The sequence below is a fragment of the Genypterus blacodes genome, unplaced genomic scaffold (genome assembly GCF_046128005.1).
Source record: "Genypterus blacodes isolate CSIRO-AG114 ecotype Tasmania unplaced genomic scaffold, CSIRO-AGI_Gbla_v1 ptg000107l_1, whole genome shotgun sequence".
In the NCBI taxonomy this organism is placed as follows: Eukaryota; Metazoa; Chordata; class Actinopteri; order Ophidiiformes; family Ophidiidae; genus Genypterus; species Genypterus blacodes.
In genome coordinates this window covers 1,539,368-1,560,748 of record NW_027466911.1, presented here as the reverse complement: position 1 = coordinate 1,560,748, position 21,381 = coordinate 1,539,368, and the positions used below count along the sequence as shown (strand labels likewise).

Genomic DNA, 21,381 nt, shown 5'->3' with positions numbered 1-21,381 from the left:
ATTATTATTATTTTTAAATGGGAAGTGTTTTAAACTGGAGCCATCTGAAAAACCATAAAATGTCTGAAAATACTGAAAAAAACATGAAATAATGAAGCCTGAAGTGCTGAAACATGTCTGAATGTTCTCTGTACCTGAAATAATGGAGAGGTTACAAGCAGTTTGAGTGACAGCTAAAGCAACTGGCTGACACTGAATCAGCTCTGTGTCTCTGCTTAATTGTGAGCACATGTTGTTGGCAGTTGGCCCGTCAAAGGATTTGAGCTATAGTTGTCTCTCAAACTGCTTGTAACTTCTTCACCATTTGGCAAAAATGATCAGCACTTGCAATCACAGCACTTTTTCTTGAGGAAATGCATTTCTATTATTATCACTCTTGTCAGTTTCATCAGCACTACTTAAGGTTAGCATGTCCTTGGCTGCTGTTTGAATAATCTCTCTGTCCCTTCAACCTGCTGCACTGCACTGATTAGATATTCTGTCATACAGGACCACTGACAAATTTCAACCCTCCAGTGGTGATTTATCCAAAATGAAGAGCATCGGATTACTTTACATTGGCTAAAATCCCAATTCTTCAATTTAGAATATTATAAAATTAAATGTTCATGAATCTACGCCCATGAGCCTTCCTCAGCATGGTTGTGACGGCAGTTGTTTTTCTTTTCTTTTTTCTTTTTAGATATGTCAACTTAACTCATTGATCAGCCTGTTGTTGGGCGAGTTGAGCTCAGGAGACAGACAGAAGATCATGACCATATGCACCATCGATGTCCACGCTCGAGATGTTGTGGCTGGCCTCATTGCACAAAAGGTTATCACTCAAGTCATGCTCACCATGCCGTTTAAGTCTAAAGCTAGATTCTATGCTTAATATGATAACAGTACACTTCTTTATTTGCAATGTATATGTGGCCAAAAACTAAATTTAACCAAACCCAACTAAGGGTCAAATAATAATAATGAATAGAGTGCCGTTGCGTGAAACACAGAAGGACAAAAACAGATTTAACTGCTTATAATATAAAAGAAGCCTTATCGTGGAGTGGTAGTTTCTCACATATGCAGTACCTCTGTTGATGTATTTGCTCCTCCTGGTTTAATGACCCCTCTCTGTGCTCTCAGGTCAGCAGCTCACAGGCCTTCCAGTGGCTCTCTCAGCTACGACACTGCTGGAATGAGCAGCAGCGCCACTGCTTTGTTAACATCTGCGACGCTCACTTCCGTTACCAATACGAGTATCTTGGAAACACACCCCGTCTGGTCATCACTCCTCTCACAGATCGGTAATCTCCTCGCCAGCATACAGTATACATGTAGCATTTTAACACGTGCTGCATTCAATTGCTGAATGGTACATTTGTGTCTCTGTCATCGCTGTGGATGAATTAAGGTGCTACATCACCTTGACTCAGTCTCTCCACCTGACTATGAGTGGAGCCCCAGCAGGCCCGGCTGGAACAGGGAAGACTGAGACCACCAAAGATCTTGGCAGAGCACTTGGTGTCATGGTGTACATCTTCAACTGCTCAGAGCAGATGGATTACAAGGTGTGATATCTAATCAAATTTACAGGAAAATCAAGGTTTTTTTTAAACACCCTAACTGCATCTTTTAAGAATTCAAAACAATTATTATGGTTGAAAGGGTTTCACTACTAAATGCGATTTTTATTCATGTCCAGTCAATTGGAAATATCTACAAGGGTCTGGCCCAGACAGGAGCGTGGGGCTGCTTTGATGAGTTCAACCGTATCGCTGTGGACGTCCTGTCAGTCGTGGCGGTGCAGGTTAAAAGCATACAGGATGCCATTCGCACCAAGAAGAAAAGGTCACCAGTAGAAGTTGGAAATTTTGATGATTTATGTTATAGCTCTTTCTAAATGTAAAAATTAACTTGAACGTTTTGTGCAACTTATTAGGTTCCTGTTCCTGGATACAGACATTGCTTTGAAACCCTCAGTGGGCATCTTCATCACCATGAACCCTGGCTATGCAGGCAGGACAGAGCTGCCAGAGAACCTCAAGGCTCTTTTCAGGTAAGAATGAGTTAATTAGTCTTTATCTTGAGATTTTCCTCCACGTTTTTCACTCTCTGTGCCATTTGTGTCCTGTTGCAGACCCTGTGCCATGGTTGTGCCGGACACTGAGCTCATTTGTGAGATAATGTTGGTGGCAGAAGGCTTCCGTAGTGCTAAGCTTTTAGCGAGGAAGTTCATAACTCTGTACAGTCTCTGCAAAGAACTCCTATCCAAGCAGGTAGAAATGTGCACATAAAAAAAATCAAATTCCATAATGATTGATTACAAATTAGAGCTAAAAGATATGAATTAGAGCTATCTATCCTGTCTTGTCTATTAGGATCACTATGATTGGGGTTTACGTGCTGTCAAGTCTGTTTTGATTGTGGCTGGAGCCCTGAGAAGAAGAGACAAGAGCAGACCAGAGGATCAGGTGACTGACTTGTTTGGCATCTCACAACTAGATGAGGACGCATTCTATGATAGTTGATGAAGTTTAAAAGTACACATTTATTAACTTCCAGGTGCTCATGCGTGCCCTGAGGGACTTCAACATGCCTAAAATTGTGACTGAGGATGTGAGCATCTTCTTGGGCCTGCTAGGAGACCTTTTCCCAGGCCTGGAAGTCGAGAGAGAGCGAGACTGTGAATTTGAAAAGGCCATGCGAAACGCCACCCTGGAGCTCCGGCTCCAGCCTGAGGAGACATTCATTCTCAAGGTTTGACATTAGATGGTGTATAATTTTCAGTCCCTGCTTATAAATGAAAAATAGGGTGACAGTTGAGAGTGTCTGAAGAGCGTTTCTGAAACATCTGATTCATCTTGTCAGGTGGTGCAGTTGAAGGAACTCTTGGCAGTCCGTCATTCTGTCTTTGTTGTTGGAAATGCAGGGACGGGGAAGAGTCAGGTTAGACTTGAATTTCTTTCATGTTGTAAAATTGATACTAAACTTCAGTGTTAAAGGTATATGTTAATTGTGAGTTATTCATCTTTTCAATAGATATTGAGAGTTCTCCATAAAACCTACGTAAACCTGAAGAGGAAGCCTGTTTGGAATGACCTTAATCCAAAGGCCGTAGACATAGATGAATTGTTTGGCTTCATCCATCCTGCGACTCGAGAGTGGAAAGATGGTAAAGAGATTGAATGAGCTTTGGAATAACAACGTCACACAACACCACTGAACCACTACTAACTTACAGTGTAACGTTCATGATATTACTAAAATGTGTTTTTGAAGTGCAAGCAACCCTACACATTCATATTTATTCTTCAAACCCATCCAAGGTTTGCTTTCATCACTGATGCGAGAGCAGGCGAACATCTCCCACCCAGGACCTAAGTGGATTGTGTTGGATGGAGACATTGATCCAATGTGGATTGAATCGCTCAACACAGTGATGGATGACAACAAGGTACCTCCCTCATGTTTACTCATACACAAGTGTACAATACACAAGCAACCAAGGTGGAAAGATTCTCTGTGCTTCAGCAGTCGCAGCTTGTGCCTTTGAAATGTTCTACAACAATTCGGTGATGTTTTCTTTGTGAGCAATATCTTGACCTTCATATTTATGTATGACTTCATGTTGTCCTTCAGGTCCTGACTTTGGCCAACAATGAACGTGTGCCTCTCTCCTCATCTATGAGGCTAGTGTTTGAAATCAGTCATCTAAGGTCGGCCACCCCTGCTACTGTGTCCAGAGCAGGAATTCTCTATGTCAACCAACAGGACCTGGGATGGAGCCCGTGAGTTACACACAGCTCTGCTCCCACACTTTGCATTAACAAACTGTAATATCCTTGTATTTGTGTGGATATTAATGCGCCGCTTGTTTGAATCCTGCATTGCCCTGCTGCTTGTTGTGCTTCTTGTGCAAGACTGTTATATATTCCTATTGTATTGTATACATATATGTTTTTCTGTGCCGCTATGATTTTGTGTAAACCTGCTGCAGTTACTGGACACTGATTCTGTTCTTTGTGCAGCAGTATAAAATGATTCCTTTGGTTTCTGCTTAGGTATGTCACCAGCTGGATTGACGCACGAGCACGGCAGACAGAAAAGGCCCACCTCACCATTCTATTTGAAAAATATATCCCTCGTTGTCTAGAACAAATGAGAAACACCTTCAAAACCATCACTCCCATCCCAGAGATCTCTATGGTGCAGGTGGGCAGCATACTAACCTGTACATTTCTCTCTACGTCTTTCATCCTTTATACAGGCAAATATAGACAGCAACATAATTATGTTCTTGCTCCTCAGACACTCTGCACTTTGCTCGACTGCCTACTCAAGCCAGAGAACATTCCATCCGATTCTCCACGTGAGATCTATGAGACCTACTTCACCTTTGCCTGCATTTGGGCGTTTGGTGGGGCCCTCTATCAAGACCAGGTATAACTTTGGTTGAATTGGTTTCATTTAAATGTTGGTTTGATAGTCTGAATGTTTGTAACAAGACTGAAAGTGCTATTCGGTGTTAACATATACCCTTGAATGCTCTACAGGCATAGAAATATAGGCATTACTTTAAACTAGATGTAAATCATTGGTGAAAGTTGTGTACGGGTTTTATGAAATTACTGTGCATATGAACTCAAATCTACAATAACTCATGCATGCTGTTTCTTTGACAATATTTTCTAGCTCTGTGATTACCGAGTGGAGTTCAGTCACTGGTGGAGCAAAGAAATGAAGGCAGTGAAGCTTCCGGCGCAGGGGACAGTGTTTGACTACTACCTGGACCCTCAGACTAGACGTTTCCTGCCCTGGAACGATACCGTGCCACAATTTGAGCTGGACCCATGCACACCACTACAGGTGAAGACACATCTGCTGTCATTACGAGGCCGTTCAGACCCTGCACATTACTCCAAAAGCAAAAGAACTTTTCAAAGAGCTTTGCCACTCAATCACAAAAAGTAACCCTCTCAGGAAAAATAACCAAAAATGAACAATACAGTCATATTAAAAATGTATGTATGCCTGAGTGAGCATAATAATAAGAGAGGGTAAAGTCACTCACGAGGTTATGGCAGGGGTGCAAGAATGGATGATAGGCCACTGTGTCTGATTACCATCTACTACACCCCATACCAGACTGTGTGGGGGTGAAGGCATGAGCACCAAGGCTTGAGCTATCACCCACGCACCATTGTCTTTCTTTATACTCCTGCATACAGCTGTGAATGCTCCAAAGGCTCTTGCTGAGCCATAATTAGTGGGGTTTTGTTCTGAGCAAATGATGCTATTATGACAGAATAGTTGTAGTGTACTGGGGAAATACAAGAAATTATAAATCACACACAATTCACTGAACACATGTCTGTCAATAAATCACTCTCAAAGAAAGCCATAATAACCATGTATGTTCCTGTTCTCCGTCTTCCTGCTGTTTCTATGATTGCAGGCTGTTGTGGTACACACGGCTGAGACTGTGCGTCTTCGCTACTTGGTGGACTTGTTGCTGGAGAGGAGACAGCCGGTGATGCTTGTGGGGAACGCTGGAGTGGGAAAGACTGCGCTTGTTAGGAACATATTAGATTGTCTACCAGAAAGTTACGTGACTACCAAAGTACCCTTCAACTACTACACCACCTCCCTCACCCTGCAGAGTGAGTGGAGTTTGTGTGGAGTTCTGTGATGAGTTTTGTTGGATGGTGAACACTGCAGCACCATCTGCTGGTAATGTCTGGGAGTCTGGGAGATGGTGCACGGGCAGTATTTTATATTAAAAGTTCACCCTTCGCCCTTCCTATAGCTGTATGCCATGATATGTGTTGAAATTTACGCCTGTAACTAAACTCTGACTGTGTATGTTGCCTTTGCTTTCTGTTGTAGTGATTCTAGAACAGCCATTAGAGAAAAGAGCAGGAAGGAGCTATTCCCCGTCAGGCAACAGAAGGCTGGTTTACCTCATAGATGACATGAACATGCCAGCTGTCGACAGCTACGGCACAGTGCAGCCTCACACACTCATACGCCAGCATCTGGACTACAGGCACTGGTGAGACGGCAGCACACGCTCAAACACATTGTATATTTGAGTGTCAGTGTTTCATTGTAAAACATTATGACAAAAGCCATTGTGTGGTTTTGATGAAAGCGTGCTGTGTTTCATTTCTGGCTCGCTGAAGGTACGACAGACAGAAATTGACTCTAAAGGAAATACACAATACACAGTATGTTGCCTGCATGAATCCAACTGCCGGGAGCTTCAGTATCAACCCCAGACTACAGGTATTTATACAGGGAAATTGGTCTTTGAAGTGGAATTAAAATAATCATACAACATTCATTCATCCATTATGGACAATTTCAAATATGTCTGATTATGAACTGTACCTAACAAGCTTGTAATGTGTATATAAACATATTTCCAGCTACATGGATTTCTGTTTAGAATCACTAATAACCGGAGTTCACGGTATTGTCTATGCATGTTTCTGAAATGTGGTTTTGTGTGTTGTTTTGCACAGAGACACTTCTCAGTGTTTGCAGTGAACTTCCCATCAGCTGAAGCTCAGATGTCTATCTTCAGTCAGATCCTTGCTGGTCACCTGAGGCAGCATCTCTTCAGTCCTGTGGTTCAGAGGAGCGCTGCGGCTGTGGTCCAAGCTGCCATTTCTCTTCATCACAAGATGATTCTCCACTTTCTGCCCACAGCCATCAAATTTCACTACATATTTAATCTTAGAGATATAGCTAACGTCTTTCAGGTAGTGTATGTGTGTGTGTGTGTGTGTGTGTGTGTGTGTGTGTGTGTGTACTAGTGAGCACTCTCTAGTTGTGCCTCTTACTGAAAGATGAAATATCGACATGATTTGTGTGATTCAGGGACTTCTCTTTTCTGGCCCTGAGAGTGTGAAGGACGGCAATGAACTGGCACTGCTGTGGCTCCACGAGTCCTGCAGAGTGTATTCAGACAGACTGGTGGACGTCAACGACCAGTCGCACTTCCACAAACTCCAGATGGAGACTGTGCATGAATGCTTTGAGGTGCAGTATGCAGGTTTTGATGAACAGAGATGGAATAGAAATTGCTTTACAGGGGTAATTGTTAAAAGTTAAATGCTCGTCCTCCGCAGGGACTGGAGGATGAGAAGATGAGAAAGCAGCCTCGTCTCTACTGCCACTTTGCCCAGGTGGGTGAAGAAGACTTGTATACTCCTGTGACAGACTGGTCTGTGCTCAGGGATATCCTCACAGATGCCCTGGAGAGCTACAATGATCTTAATGCGACCATGAACCTGGTGCTTTTTGAGGATGCCATGCAACATGTGTAAGTGTACCCCATTACCATATTAGTATTATTATTATTATTATTATAGTAAATCTTGTTGTACTTTTTCCTGTAATAATGCTGATGAAGTGTTTATGTGTGAAGGTGTTTAGTAATGAAGGTTGTGTTGTTGTCAGCTGTCGCATCAGTCGCATCCTGCAGTCTCCCCGGGGTCATGGCCTGCTGGTTGGGGTCGGGGGCAGCGGTAAGCAGAGCCTGACTCGCCTGGCTGCTTATATTTCCTCTGTGGAAGTCTTCCAAATCACCCTGAGTAAAGGATATAGTATTCAGGATCTCAAGGTAATTTTTGACGTTATTCATTTGTCCTTAAATCATCTAAACACTTTACAAACCACAGTATAACTGAATGACATTGTTGTAATGCAAAATGGAATGCAAATAATTAACTGAAATCGAACAGTTTAACATGAAATTCCTGATCAATAATTCCTCTGCCTGCACGAGGAATATTGATTTAATTCAGTTCAATTCGGTTCAATCCTCTCCACTGATGCAGGAAATAATTGTCAGATGCTATTAAAGGTTACTTGGATATATTTCAATGTCTCATTGATGAGGCAGATATTGTCAGTTTAATCATCTGTTAAAAGGTCGAGGTGTTATCACCGGGTTTGTGCTATCCCATTGATTATTGTGGACATTTTTTTATTGTACCCCATATAAGTATAAACAATATTCCATATTTATCTATTCATGCTGTTGTTGTTTCTTCCTCAGGCGGATCTGGCAGGTTTGTTCCTAAAGACTGGAGTGAAGAACCAGCGTGTTGCTCTGCTCCTGATTGATACACAGATACCCGATGAGCGTTTTCTGGTGATGATCAATGATCTCCTGGCATCAGGTCAGGAAAAATCAAACAAAACCACCGCAAAATAAGTAGAAACTATAGATGTGCAATAGATGGTGATGACCTAATGTTTACTAAAATAATAATTAAGGTTATATAAAACAAATTTGGATCATGAATGTGTCTTTCCCTGAAGGAGAAATCCCTGATCTCTTCAGTGAGGAGGAGACTGAAGGGATTGTAGCAGGGATGAGATCTGAGGTCCGAGCCCTGGGAATGCTTGACAGCAAGGAGAACTGCTGGAGATTCTTCATCGACCGAGTCCGACTCCAGCTCACGGTACTTCCTTTTATTTGAAATCAGTTTTTTACTTTTTGTAATGATTTGTGATGTAGCGAATCTACTTAAAATATTTATACTTCCAATAAATAAATAACTAAATGCCATAGATTGATGTGAGTGATGTCACCTACTGTATATCTTTATAAAACATTTTTTAGAAAATTGGCAAACTATGCTCCAAGATGTACAAGTATGTCTTGCTGAGATTTTTACTCTCAAAATTTCCACCATGACACACAAGAATCATCATAAGAGACCACAAATTATTCTCAATAATAACAATAATGAGTATTTATTGATTTTGTATTTGAGGAGATGGAGTGTGAATGTGAACAGATACGGAGCCATTACCTCTGAAGGCATTACTTGATTGGCTTCAGGTGATGACTGCTCGGTTACATACCAGCCCGGAAAAAGAACTTCATGTCACAAAAACACAAACCAGTCTAAATCTGCCACAAAGTGAATGAACAAACCCGGACAAACAGGGGGGTTAAAAGGATGGAAATTCTTGTCACAGCACATATGTATTTGGTCCAGCTAAAAACTTGCGCCAAGGCCTCTGGTAGTGTCGCCGTCTGCTCGGGCCAACTGGGAATGTGGCTGCCTGTCCACATGCCAGGGGGATGTAAGTGGGGCCACAGAAGGCTGCCAGCTTCTCTCTCTTGAACTGGAGGATGGGTTTCCCTTTTGAATGGCATGTCTGAGGCCTGAGGGGTTTGGCTTCAGCATGTGTGCTGTAAATGTGCTCATAGTCGTGCTAAGTGTAATGATTCACCTTTACAGTTTGTATTTGTCTTTCTGCTTCTTTTCCTGTAGGTGGTGCTGTGCATGTCTCCCGTTGGCGATGCCCTTCGCATTAGAGCCCGTCGATTCCCCGCCCTCGTCCAATGCACCACCATCAACTGGTTTCATCCATGGAGCCCTGAAGCTCTGCAGTCTGTCAGCTACAGGTTCATCCAAGAGATGGAAGGCATCGAGGTCAGGCCTTTATTTTGAGCTCATTTTAGTCTCACAAACTCTCTAGTCCTGCTCGTCACATCCAGACTTTTAGGCTCTGTGTGATTCCCTTGATTCATTGCAATCCAACAACGTAATAAGTTAGGAATGTACATAGCTGAGTGTGATCTTCCCTGGCTGCTGTGTGCGCTACATTCCAGACTTAGTTAGACTTCTAATGAACACCTTCTAATTACTGCTGTGCAGCTGGATTAACTTTCCCATAGATCCCTCATCATTATTTCCGTGCTGAGGTACTGACAAATCGCTGAGCACATGCCTGGAGACTCACAGTGAGTGCAGGCATATCATTGTTTTTCATCATAGCAGCGGAGCGATCACAACCCATGATCATTTATGATAATGAGAGAAGAGTGATTAATAAGCACATAACGACCCTCTCAGGAGGCACAGCTGTCACAAGCAGGAAGCGTCATCACATATGGGAACATGTGCCAGAATGTTACCTTCCTTTGTCTCTGTGTGTGTGTGTGTGTGTGTGTGTGTGTGTGGATGCAAGTGTGCAAAAAAGTTTGAATTAAAATGGTGCCATAGTAAATGCAGAAGTTGTAACAAAACGCTCAATGCTGGGGAATTATACACAGTCATCAATATGCTGTACCAATTTCTGCTTGTTTATCTTTTTAAAGAGGGAAGAAATGAAATGATCATTTGTTAGAAGTTAGAGATGCACAACCCACTAATAGTTGTTGCACAAAGCCAATCAATGAGAACTTCTTTCGCATCTCAACTGGACATAGCATGCTTTGTCAAAAAGCATCATGTCAGCTCTTAATTAATAATGATTTTTTTCCTGCGGTTCTTGATCATTAACAATGGCTTTTTCTGAGTTATGATCAGGTTTGATCCTTGTATTATCTGCTCATTTGTTTTTTCATTAATTGATTGCTAACTGTATGATTAATGAAAGCTCTATATCATTGAGCACAATGTGATAAATACCTTGTTGGAATGTACAGCACCCTCTGTACACAGCGTTTAGAAAGTTGGAGGACATGGGGGGGGGGGGGGGGGGGGGGGGGGGGGGATAATGTAAACAGTGTGCATGCTTTACAAGCGGCATGTCAGAGGCTTAAACACATTATTTTCACAGAGGCTTCAAAGCCTAATCATTCCTGCTAGCTGCACCTAAATTTCAGATTGAGTAAGTCAGGGCCAGCCAAGTACGACGGCAAAACTTGTAGATGAATTCAAAATTTATGAAGATAATATTTCAGTCCCTATCAGGTTGGTGGATGTTAAACTGTACTTAATCCAGCTCGCCCTGGGCACCCTCTCCCCTCTCCCCTCTCCCCCCTCCGTGTCTGCTTATTTTTACAGCCTGCCGTCCAGGAATCCATCAGTCTTTTCATGGCCTACGTTCACACCAGTGTCAACCAGGCCAGTGAAAAATACCAGCGCAATGAGAAGAGGTACAATTACACCACCCCCAAGAGCTTTCTCCAGCAAATCACCATGTACAGGAACATACTGGAGAGGAGCCGGGCTGAGCTCCGGCACAAGCTAACCCGGCTAGACAGTGGCCTGAAAAAACTACAAACCACCGCTGCTCAGGTGAACGTTTCTATTATTTACTGCAAGTATGTAGAATTTCAGGCACCGACAGGTTAATACGTCTCAGTCTTTGTGTGTGGCGTGTTGTCATATTTCTCTCCGTTTCAGGTCGAGGATCTGAAAGCCAAGTTGGCGTCACAAGAAGCCGAGCTGATCTTTAAAAACCAAAACACTGAAGCTCTAATTGTAAAGATTGGCCTACAGACTGAGAAGGTCAGCAACAAGAGAGAGGCTGCAGACGTAGAGGCACAAAAGGTGAGACGCCATCTTCTCATACACTGGTGATGGGACTTACATACACAAACAACTAGCTAAAGTGCTTATTTTCATCACCTTTTAATCATTATTGCTGCTGCTTTTGGCACAGGTTGCTGTTATCCAGGCAGAGGTCTCAGTCAAACAGAAGGACTGTGAGAAAGACCTGGCCAAAGCAGAACCATCACTGGCTGCTGCCACAGAAGCTCTGGATACACTCAACAAGGTGCTTCACTTCATCAAACGTGTTCCAAACCTTACAGATTTCTGTCCGAATGGAGAGGACGATAAGCCCTAAATCTTATAATCTTTACAAATCTTCTTTCCAGGTGAATCTGACTGAGCTCAAGACCTTCCCCAACCCTCCAGCAGCAGTGATCAATGTAGCAGCAGCAGTGATGGTTCTGTTAGCTCCCCGGGGCCGAGTTCCTAAGGACCGGAGCTGGAAGGCGGCGCGGGCCTTCATGGGCAAGGTTAAGCTGTCATCATGTCGATCACCTCTGCTTGATTAATGCCGTATGACTTTTGTGGGAGCCTTGACCGTGGCCCTTCACACCATCTCTGCCACGCTCACATCACTGCCTGATGGCTCTTTGAATATGCTCTCTTACTATGCCTCATCCTTTACCATGATTAAAGCAAATGTGACCGTAAAAGGCAGTTTTTATTTTTTCTAATCCACCGGTCACATGAGGAAATTGAAGTCCATTTGCTGTCCCCAAATGCACCTGTAGCTTTTTGGAAGCTGTAGGTTTTAGCTTTTAAAAGGTCCCTGCTAGTTTAAAAAAGGGTTTTTGTTAATGCAGATAGGCTACGAAATATTCACTCACTATTTACTTTGTGTTTGTGTACAAAGTATATATCACCTTGAATTTGATGCTGTAGTAAAGAGTTTAAATAATTTTTTGGAGGTCAGTAGAAGAAGTGGAGTCATAATTCAAGCTGCCTTTGTCTGTCTCTGTTAAAATGGCCTCAAATTGAGTCTGATTGCTTTGAATTCTGACACATTCCATTTAGCTGCCATCAGATCCTATCACAGTGACAGCTTTGATAACAGCTTTCAATGTTACACTGCTGTCAACCCAACATCCAATGCAGGCATCATTTCCCTCTGTCCAGGTGGATGACTTCCTGCAGGCCCTGGTGTCGTATGACAAAGAACACATCGCTGAGTCCTGCTTGACTGTGGTGAAACAGCAATATCTGAGAAAAGCCGAGTTCCACCCTGATCACGTTCGCACCAAGTCTACAGCTGCAGCTGGGCTTTGTGCCTGGACCATTAACATTGTCAAATATTATGAGGTAAGATATTCACTTCAAATATGTGTTAAATGCAATGAAAGTAAAAGCTTGGCTTTTGTTTGAGGCTCAATATGATTTCTTGTCTTTTAGATTTATTGTGAGGTCACTCCAAAGCGGCTGGCGTTATCCCAAGCTAACGCAGAACTCGACACAGCGACAGCCAAGCTGTTGGCAGTGCAAAAGAAGCTGGAGGTCAGTAAAATGTTATAAAATGAAGCCATTAGGTTTTTACGTTTATTTAACAGTGTCTTTACTCTCCATTACTTGCTTTGGTTTCTTTCTCCAGGATCTGGACGCCAGCCTCCAAAGCCTCACAGCTCAGTTTGAAAGGGCCACGGCTGAGAAACTCAGTTGTCAGGAGGAGGTGACCCGCACCAACCAGACCATAGAGCTGGCCAACCGACTCGTCAAGGGCTTAGAGGTAAACAGCGAGAGGGGAGTTTGGCCGTGAGCTGGCACGGGCTAAACTGTCACTTTGCCTCAGGCGTGCATGGTGAGGCTGCCGGTGTTTGAGTAATCTGTGCTAGAAGTTGTTATATCCTGGCAAAACAGCCTGACAGGTTTATGAGGAGACCAGGCGGGAGACTTTACAGCCTGGCCCCAGCAGCATATTGGGAACTTGTGAGACAGGTAGAGTGGGCTGGACCAGAGGAAACGCATGGCTGAACTGGGCACCCGGCTGGCTCAGTGGTTTCCAAAATGGAGAAAGGAAAATGGATGGTGAGAGCGCTGCACTGCTGCTCTCTCTCAGTCTGTGCAGGAGACTGTTTGTGTGCTGTGACTTCTGCTTGCTCACTCATCCGGCTTGTATGATTTGTAATAATCTCAAACATTTGTTCTACTCGCCGGATAAGAATTAAGACAGGGAGAATGTGGAATGTATTAAACATATTGTATTTAGTTATGAATTGAAGTTGTATTCGACTCTTGCGGTCAGGCTGTGGTATCTGTTGTCTTTACGGCTGCTGATAGGAAAGAAAATGGACATTTCAGTGGCTATTTTGTAAGTTTCGACTTTCTGATTCCAGAAAACAAATGTGGTTTACATGGAACAGCTTGGCTTTTAAGCATATCAAGATAAATGTTTTGTCTTTGTGGCATTGACCTGGAAGCAATAGTGTTCAGACTAATAAATCAGGCCGTCTATATTTAATCATTAACTCACCTCAAAGCCTCAACAGCTGTTGGGAATTAACAATGTCTCACCCCAGACTGAGTGATATTACAGGCAATCCATAATACATTAGAGTAAAATTATAGTGATTTTTAACTGTCTGAGAATTTATTATGTGGCATATTCTAGACCCACGCCGCCTTGTAAGAAAATGCCACGCGTGATTTATCTTTGTGGGGCTGTCACAGTCGTCGTATCGAAGGTTTAAATAAATGCTAAAATCATGCTGAGTGAATCTATAGCCAAACTTCCAAAGCTGTTTAAGGGAATTAGTGGAGTTTGCTTTACTGGATGCTTTACTTCTTATTCTTAGTCTCCACTGAGGATAGGCGCACATGTTTATTTGGTTTTACTCCCATCCTCACGTCACCATCACAGACACATTGAATACGCCTCACAAGTGTTGCTGCTATCAATCCTTATCTTTGTGTTTGGTGCAGTCAGAAAAGGAGCGTTGGGCGCAGGCGGTTATTCAGTATGAGAAGCAACAGAAGACTCTCTGTGGCGACGTCCTCCTCACCGCCGCGTTCGTCTCTTACCTGGGCTACTTTACCAGGCAGTACCGCATGGAGCTCCTCTACTATACGTGGATTCCTTTCCTTCAGTCTCAAAAGGTAAATCACTAGTGAAACCTCTCTGCGTTTAACTGGATCTGAGTGTTTGGAGCACAGTTTAGCAGTCAGATGACCTTCACCAGAGTGACATCACTCCTTCTGGTTTCCGTTCCAGGTCTCCATACCCCTGACAGACGGCCTGGACCCGATCCTCATGCTTACAGATGATGCCACTGTGGCTGCCTGGCATAACCAGGGCCTGCCAAATGATAGGATGTCCATCGAGAACGCCGCCATCCTGACCACCAGTGAGCGCTGGCCGCTCATCATCGACCCGCAGCAGCAGGGCATCAAGTGGATTCGAAACCGTTTGGGGTCAGAGCTGAGGGTTGTGCAGATGGGACAAAAAGGGTGAGAAGTAGCTCCTCATGTTTGCACTCAGACTCGTCTCTTTAAACATGTAGAATGGCCCAACATTTCCAACCAAATTTCCTCCTTTTTGTTACTGATCAGGTATCTGGATGCGATTGAAAAAGCCTTAGCCTGTGGGGAGACGGTTCTGATAGAGAATCTGACGGAAAAGGTGGATCCAGTCCTGGAACCTCTATTGGGCAGAAACACCATTAAAAGAGGAAGGTTAGTACTGGAATTACAACGACTGTTTAATTACACTAATTTACAAATCACAGACATTACGTATATATGCATCAAAAATATTCTTCATGGCCGATTATCAGAAATAAAATCGGAAACGGTGAGTGTTCTGTTTTGTTGAGGCTTTTCAGCATTTAACCACATTTGTGATTTAAAAACATTTAAAAACCACCGCATCGTTTTTATATCCATGTCGATGCACGAGTCGATATTCCCACAACACTGGCGAGAGACAATGGGAGCAGATATGCCAGATGGTTGAATATCACCGAGCATTGAAACAGCAGTAAGACATGACTGAATGCATTATTATTGCCCACTCTTTGGGTTATAAATGAATTTGCAGCACATGTTCTGAATCCCTGAGGCCAGCGTATTGATCGGGGCCGCTCAACGCCGGTGATAGATGTATATTTGTGTGCTCATATTCTTTAGGTGTGATGAATATTGAACAGCTGAGCCTCTGTGTAAAACCTGAATTGCGGGCAGTCATGGTTATGTATAAGAACTGTCTCCCGCAAGATTCTGCCGTATTACACACACTTAACTCAGCGGTCTTTCATCATTATGGCAAACTCAATTCAGCTTAAATAATTGTAGAGGTCATTAGGCCTACAGGTCATTTGTTGCATTTGTCTGCATTGATTAATTTTGGGGAGGCAGAATAATGAATTTTTAAACATCACTGAATCAGCTTTATGTTTTCTATACGTGTGGTTTGTCTCCAATCATAGTGACGTTGTGACACATTTTGTTATAAGCTTGAATGCTTTGTCACACCTCTACTCAATAGTCAGATAAAAAAAAAAAGAAAAAAAAGGGAATCAAATGTCATGAAATTGATTCTAGTTTTAAAATCATATTGTTTGTTTAATTATTGGTTTATTGTGGTTTCTGCACAAAATTAAAGACTTAAACATTGACCCTATGTAAAAGGTACACGTGAGGTCGTGTTCAATCAGATGAATTGTTTTATTGATATGAACATCATGTCAAATGTTTGTATTAAAGCAATTTTCAGAGAGAAGCAGTTTGGTAAGAATACATTGCACAGAACCGAATATCAATTTGAATCTTAATTTATTCCTGTCCATACGAGATCATTTCATTTGCAGTAAGAATAAATTGGTCATAGTTTGTATTTTCAGCCGTATTTTACACCTCGTTTCACAGTCGCAGTTTTGTATTGTTGACCAACTAGCAGCTAGAGGTGAAGCGCCTTGCTCAATGGCCTCTCAGTGATCTATATTTTAGATTTTTGGAAAGAATTCATCGCTAATTGTTCTGGTTCTGGTTGAGCTTCGGCCAGTGCAGGAATATGGCCAGTGTAGCTGCCCTGCGATAACCTCTGTTCAGTTTCCAATCACCCGGAACAGTCAACATGCAGCACATGTCATAAAATGAATAGCAACAGCCGAATAAATAGAAAATTGAAAACACCACATATTGACGTTGTGTTTAGTCTTCCCTTCAAAAATGTTTACGTCTTCCTAGGTCTGATCCATGCGTGTTCATGAATATTGAGCATGTGTGGCGACGGGGTTCATCCAGCCTCGTCTGAAGTCCTGTCTGTCCACACATAACAATTCATCATAGTAAATCTGATTATAAGTTTATCCCTTGTAGATGACCCGCACACTTGTTTCTGTCGATGATTAATACAACCTGCAGGGGCAGCCGTGATGGATCTGGTAGGGCTCCACAGCTGAAGTTCATTAATAATTGGAATGTTGTAGAGTGTGAAGTAATGAATACTAATTATTCCTTTCATGGCTGACGGAAGACTACAAGCCAATCCATCAGCAAGGACTTTAATTTGGTAGAGTAATGGTTCTATCAATAGTACATTAATTCTGGCTTGTGAAGATATAGAGTTGAACCAGACCCAGGCCATGAGGAACCTGTGCTGTAAAATTGGGGCTCAGCCTGACATCCAGGGGGTAATTAGAGAGAAATGAAAAGCCACCAGGTTCGTCAAGCCAATTGCTAATTTAATTGAAATGCGGGAGCGGATAAATATTGGCTGCCGTGGCGATAATCTTTAAAATTGATTCGAGATTATTGGCCTGCAGTTCCAAGATGGAGTTTAAATTCTTTCCTCAGGTGGCAAGTGAGAAGTGGATGGACTCTGAGATTCATTCAGCCAAAAAAAAAAGTTTTGTAATTTAAAGATGCAGATGGTTGTTTACCTTGATAAAGTGCAAAGATGTGCTTAGATCATTATCATCTTAGTCGTGCGGCTGAAGATTGTAACTGTCAACACTGTCATCTGTGCTGCCATTTAAAGGAAAAGTACCAGTGAAGATTTTTACTCTTCTCACTTAACACATCTAATCTTAACTGTAGACTGTGCATCATATAATTGCACAGTAATTATATTACTGTAATATTGCATATACTTCCTATTCACAGCTGCCAAAGTCTATCTTTCACAAGAATCTTTGAAATTCTCACGTTTCAAAACTTAATTTGCCTCTGCTTTTGGATACAGAAGTTTGTTGGTTCTCATAAAATCATCGGTCGTGTATTCAGAAAATTTTTTTTTTGTCAATATGAATGGATTTTCAACATTCAAGCTTATAAGATTACCTTAACAACACTGATTTTTATTTTATTTATTTAATGATAGTGCCCAATAGCCTCCTCAAATGCCAAAAACGTTTTCAAACACAAACTCACTGTTTTGAAACCAAACCTGTACGGATTTGTTTGCACTGTCGAGCAATGTAACAAAATCAGGCAGTACCTCTTTAATCGTCAATTAAGTTCATCATCAATGACCTTTCCAATAAAGCGATACAGCATCACAGCCAAGCCATTAAGTTGTTACTGGCCTGTTGATAATATGAACTAGCGTTACAACAAATTGCAAATTCTCCCCCGTTTTCCAGGTACATTCGTATTGGAGGAAAAGAGTGCGAGTACGACAGTCATTTCCGGCTCATTCTCCACACCAAGCTGGCCAATCCGCATTTCCCTCCTGAGCTCCAGGCTCAGACGACACTCATCAACTTCACAGTGACGCCTGTGGGCCTGGAGGAGCAGCTGCTGGGTCAGGTAGTGACCCGGGAGAGACCCGACCTGGAGGCCTTTAAGGTGAGCGCCTCGCCATTCTGTCAAAGCTACCGACCGTTAAACACTGTGCACCAAAATCCATCTGACTTGGTTAATTTATGCTGTTTAAGGTGGAACTGACAACACAGCAGAACCATTTTAAGATTGAACTGAAAAGGTTAGAGGATGAGCTGCTGAGTCGCCTCTCTGCAGCCCACGGTAACTTCCTGGGTGACATTTCTCTGGTGGAGCAATTGGAGAACGCCAAGACCACAGCCGCTCACGTCCAGCACAAGGTGACATCATTCCACCCTCGCGTTGCCTGATTGCAGTTGAGAGCGGTTGTGTATATTTTTTTTTCCATCACTCACAAGTTTTTGAATGTCACAAAGCAACCACCACCTCATTTGATAACATTAGCCGCACAGCGCGGTGCGGTTTGGAATATGTGTAATGAGAGGGTTCTGGAGCATGACTGAGAGCCTAATAGCTCATTTTGTGCAATTGGAACACACAGGTGGTGGAGGCCAGAGAGAACGAGACAAAGATCAACGAGGCTCGAGAACTATACCGCCCAGCAGCTGAGAGAGCGTCACTCCTCTTCTTCATCATCAATGACCTCAACAAGATTAACCCCATGTATCAGTTTTCCCTCAAGGTGAAACCTTTAGCCCCACCCCCATCCCCACATTTTCAACATGTCTTGTTTGCATCTGTTATCTCCTGAGGTGGTGTTATCAGAACTCTTCCTCCCTTCCGTTGTGTTCCAGACCTTTAACTCTGTGTTCAACAAAGCGATGGAGCATGCAGAGTGGGACGAGGACGTGAGGACCAGAGTGCTCACGCTCGCCGAGGCCATCACCTACTCTGTATTCCTGCACACCAGCCAGGGCCTGTTTGAGAGAGACAAGTTAACCTTCTTGTCACACGCCGCCTTCCAGGTGAGGAACTCGGGGCCGCCTCAAAGGTGGGGCCCCCTGTCATCCTCATCAATCAAAGTACTTTTCTGCCCCCACATTAGCTTCAATTAAAAGCAGTCAGCAGGACCATACGCTGCTATTGATTACCTCTCACGCTGAGCTTCAGGGCCGCTGTTCAGCCAGTTGGTTCTGACAGGGGGCTGGTTCTGATGGCATAATGCAAATATCTGTCATTGCGCCAACTGTTTTCATCTTAGAAATTGTGGGGCTCTGAAAGCTGTCCATCATGTGGCTCATTTGCATTCAGAAGCGTTTATTCAGCCAATTGCTCAGGCTTATGAGGTCACCCCATCCCTCTGCCAATAAGTTTCCCTGGCCGTGGTGAATTGGAGTGTGATCAGTGCGACATGAATCATTGCAAACTGCGAAACTGTGATCTTTTCCCTCAGATTCTGCTCAAACAGGGCCTGATTGATGCCGAGGAGTTTGACTTCCTGCTGCGGTTTCCCATGGAAGCTAAAGCTAGCCCTGTTACTTTCCTCTCTCCGCACGCTTGGGGCGCCATCAAGGTACGTTACAACACAAGAGAGGCTTATAAACAGGGAGTAGGTGATGGAACATAAATTAAAGGTGCTCACGTCACGTTTGCGTACCTGTTGGCCTCCCGGTCAACACCTATTCCGATGTTTGGCAGGTCTGACAATGTGTTTTACTCTGATTTAGACCATTTCTACAATGGAGGGGTTCAGCGGGCTGGACAGAGACATGGAGAGCTCGTCTAATCGCTGGAGGAAAATCGTTGAATCCAAGTGTCCTGAAAACGAGAGGCTTCCCCAAGACTGGAAGAACAAGAGTTCCCTCCAGAGAATCATCATCCTGCGAGCTCTCCGCCCTGACAGGATGACCTACGTGCTGAGGTAAGTGACCAACCTGCATTGATATAGGATGTTGATGAAGCGTGTTGCGTATCAGCGAGCTCACTGGCAATGTTACCTGGCAGGAACTTTGTGGAGGAGAACATGGGAGCCAAATACGTGGAGGCGTCCGGGCTGGAGTTTGTGAAGTTATTTGAGGAGAGCAGCCCGTCGACCCCAGTGTTCTTCATCCTGGCACCTGGAGTGAATCCGCTTAAAGACGTGGAAAAACTAGGTACTGCACCGACCTGTGTTACATGTCTAAACATAGCTGGTTAGGGATGAATATTGTAATGAATTCTTTGCTTGCAGGATTAAAGCTGGGATTCTCCATGGAGCAAAGCACCCTGCACAATGTGTCTCTGGGCCAGGGGCAGGAGGAGGTGGCTGAGACGGCTCTGAAGAACGCCTCAAAGCACGGACACTGGGTCATTCTGCAGGTGGAGAGCATTCCCGTACATGGTGACTGCAGGCTGCTCTTTCAGCCAGCCTGAAGTGTAACTAATTAGATTATCTCAGTGCCTGAGCAAGGGAAATAAACTCAATTTGGTTTAATCAAGAGCACGATTAGGTAGATCAGCTGCAGTAATGCCTCAGTGCAGCCACACATTACTGGAGATTGAAGGTAATTTATTGGATCAAGCTGTGGTGTAACCTTCTTAATTTTTCCGATCATCTTTTCCGTGTTTTTGTAAGAACGTGCACCTGGTGGCTCGCTGGCTGCCTTCCCTGGATGCGCTCCTGGAGACGACGGGGACGGACAGCCACCCCGACTACAGGGTGTTCATCACCGGGGAGCCGGCGCCGAGTCCCGAGCAGCACGTCATACCCAGAGGCATCCTGGAAAACGCCATCAAAATCACCAACGAGCCGCCCACAGGCATGAACGCCAGTCTGCACGCAGCCCTCGGCAACTTCACTCAGGTACCATCTAAAACATCAACATCAGCAACTAAAAATGAGACGTGGCGCTCACAACACTTTCCTCCTTCTTCTCTCCCTTTCAGGACACGCTGGATTTGTGTTCCCGGGAGCAGGAATTCAACTGCATGTTCTTCTCCCTCTGCTTCTTTCACGCCTGCGTCACCGAGCGGCGCAAGTTCGGCCCCCAAGGCTGGAACAACAAGTACCCCTTCAGCACCGGAGACCTCACCATCTCAGCCGACGTCCTCTACAACTACTTAGAGACAAACGCAAAGGTTGTTTTTCTAATACCACTGCCTTTTAATACTGCTTGATGGATTTATGGTGATAATAGTGTTTGTAGCAACATCTGACACTTGTGCCAAATTACCCAAATGTAACTCCAATTATTTACTGGAATGAAAAAATCCTCTTATTTTTCACATTTCTCCCTTTATGACTGCGAACACACAACCTATAATTTAGCTTTATTTCAAGGAGACGGAAAAAAAATCCATTCTTGCTAAGCTGCACCCCTCAACTCCTAATGCATTTCTCTTAGCACTCCTATTACTCCGGTCACAACCAATTATGTCTCCGGGTTTTCCTGCCCTCCAA

At 43.6% G+C, this 21,381-nt stretch overlaps 2 protein-coding genes across 2 annotated transcripts in view; one reads left to right on the top strand and one right to left on the bottom strand.

Annotated features, from left to right (window-relative positions):
* LOC143008753 (CXADR-like membrane protein) overlaps positions 1 to 21,381 on the bottom strand; it is a 249,425-nt gene that overhangs the window by 59,109 nt on the left and 168,935 nt on the right. The window lies entirely within an intron of this gene.
* Positions 1 to 21,381, top strand: part of LOC143008736 (dynein axonemal heavy chain 11) — a 33,707-nt gene that overhangs the window by 9,702 nt on the left and 2,624 nt on the right. The window contains exons 31-75 of the mRNA XM_076160606.1: positions 683 to 814; positions 1,126 to 1,286; positions 1,394 to 1,550; positions 1,685 to 1,830; positions 1,922 to 2,038; positions 2,120 to 2,258; positions 2,361 to 2,453; positions 2,545 to 2,739; positions 2,851 to 2,928; positions 3,022 to 3,154; positions 3,309 to 3,436; positions 3,622 to 3,770; positions 4,044 to 4,194; positions 4,291 to 4,422; positions 4,675 to 4,848; positions 5,438 to 5,642; positions 5,869 to 6,034; positions 6,165 to 6,267; positions 6,507 to 6,746; positions 6,865 to 7,026; positions 7,116 to 7,309; positions 7,447 to 7,609; positions 8,048 to 8,171; positions 8,314 to 8,456; positions 9,279 to 9,440; positions 10,800 to 11,033; positions 11,142 to 11,288; positions 11,401 to 11,514; positions 11,618 to 11,761; positions 12,408 to 12,590; positions 12,681 to 12,782; positions 12,877 to 13,011; positions 14,205 to 14,378; positions 14,494 to 14,729; positions 14,832 to 14,954; positions 17,864 to 18,068; positions 18,158 to 18,322; positions 18,544 to 18,684; positions 18,797 to 18,967; positions 19,396 to 19,515; positions 19,670 to 19,863; positions 19,947 to 20,095; positions 20,173 to 20,300; positions 20,557 to 20,784; positions 20,868 to 21,060. Of these exons, the coding sequence (XP_076016721.1) occupies positions 683 to 814; positions 1,126 to 1,286; positions 1,394 to 1,550; positions 1,685 to 1,830; positions 1,922 to 2,038; positions 2,120 to 2,258; positions 2,361 to 2,453; positions 2,545 to 2,739; positions 2,851 to 2,928; positions 3,022 to 3,154; positions 3,309 to 3,436; positions 3,622 to 3,770; positions 4,044 to 4,194; positions 4,291 to 4,422; positions 4,675 to 4,848; positions 5,438 to 5,642; positions 5,869 to 6,034; positions 6,165 to 6,267; positions 6,507 to 6,746; positions 6,865 to 7,026; positions 7,116 to 7,309; positions 7,447 to 7,609; positions 8,048 to 8,171; positions 8,314 to 8,456; positions 9,279 to 9,440; positions 10,800 to 11,033; positions 11,142 to 11,288; positions 11,401 to 11,514; positions 11,618 to 11,761; positions 12,408 to 12,590; positions 12,681 to 12,782; positions 12,877 to 13,011; positions 14,205 to 14,378; positions 14,494 to 14,729; positions 14,832 to 14,954; positions 17,864 to 18,068; positions 18,158 to 18,322; positions 18,544 to 18,684; positions 18,797 to 18,967; positions 19,396 to 19,515; positions 19,670 to 19,863; positions 19,947 to 20,095; positions 20,173 to 20,300; positions 20,557 to 20,784; positions 20,868 to 21,060 (7,033 nt within the window). The remainder of the gene's footprint in view (positions 1 to 682; positions 815 to 1,125; positions 1,287 to 1,393; positions 1,551 to 1,684; positions 1,831 to 1,921; positions 2,039 to 2,119; positions 2,259 to 2,360; positions 2,454 to 2,544; positions 2,740 to 2,850; positions 2,929 to 3,021; positions 3,155 to 3,308; positions 3,437 to 3,621; positions 3,771 to 4,043; positions 4,195 to 4,290; positions 4,423 to 4,674; positions 4,849 to 5,437; positions 5,643 to 5,868; positions 6,035 to 6,164; positions 6,268 to 6,506; positions 6,747 to 6,864; positions 7,027 to 7,115; positions 7,310 to 7,446; positions 7,610 to 8,047; positions 8,172 to 8,313; positions 8,457 to 9,278; positions 9,441 to 10,799; positions 11,034 to 11,141; positions 11,289 to 11,400; positions 11,515 to 11,617; positions 11,762 to 12,407; positions 12,591 to 12,680; positions 12,783 to 12,876; positions 13,012 to 14,204; positions 14,379 to 14,493; positions 14,730 to 14,831; positions 14,955 to 17,863; positions 18,069 to 18,157; positions 18,323 to 18,543; positions 18,685 to 18,796; positions 18,968 to 19,395; positions 19,516 to 19,669; positions 19,864 to 19,946; positions 20,096 to 20,172; positions 20,301 to 20,556; positions 20,785 to 20,867; positions 21,061 to 21,381) is intronic.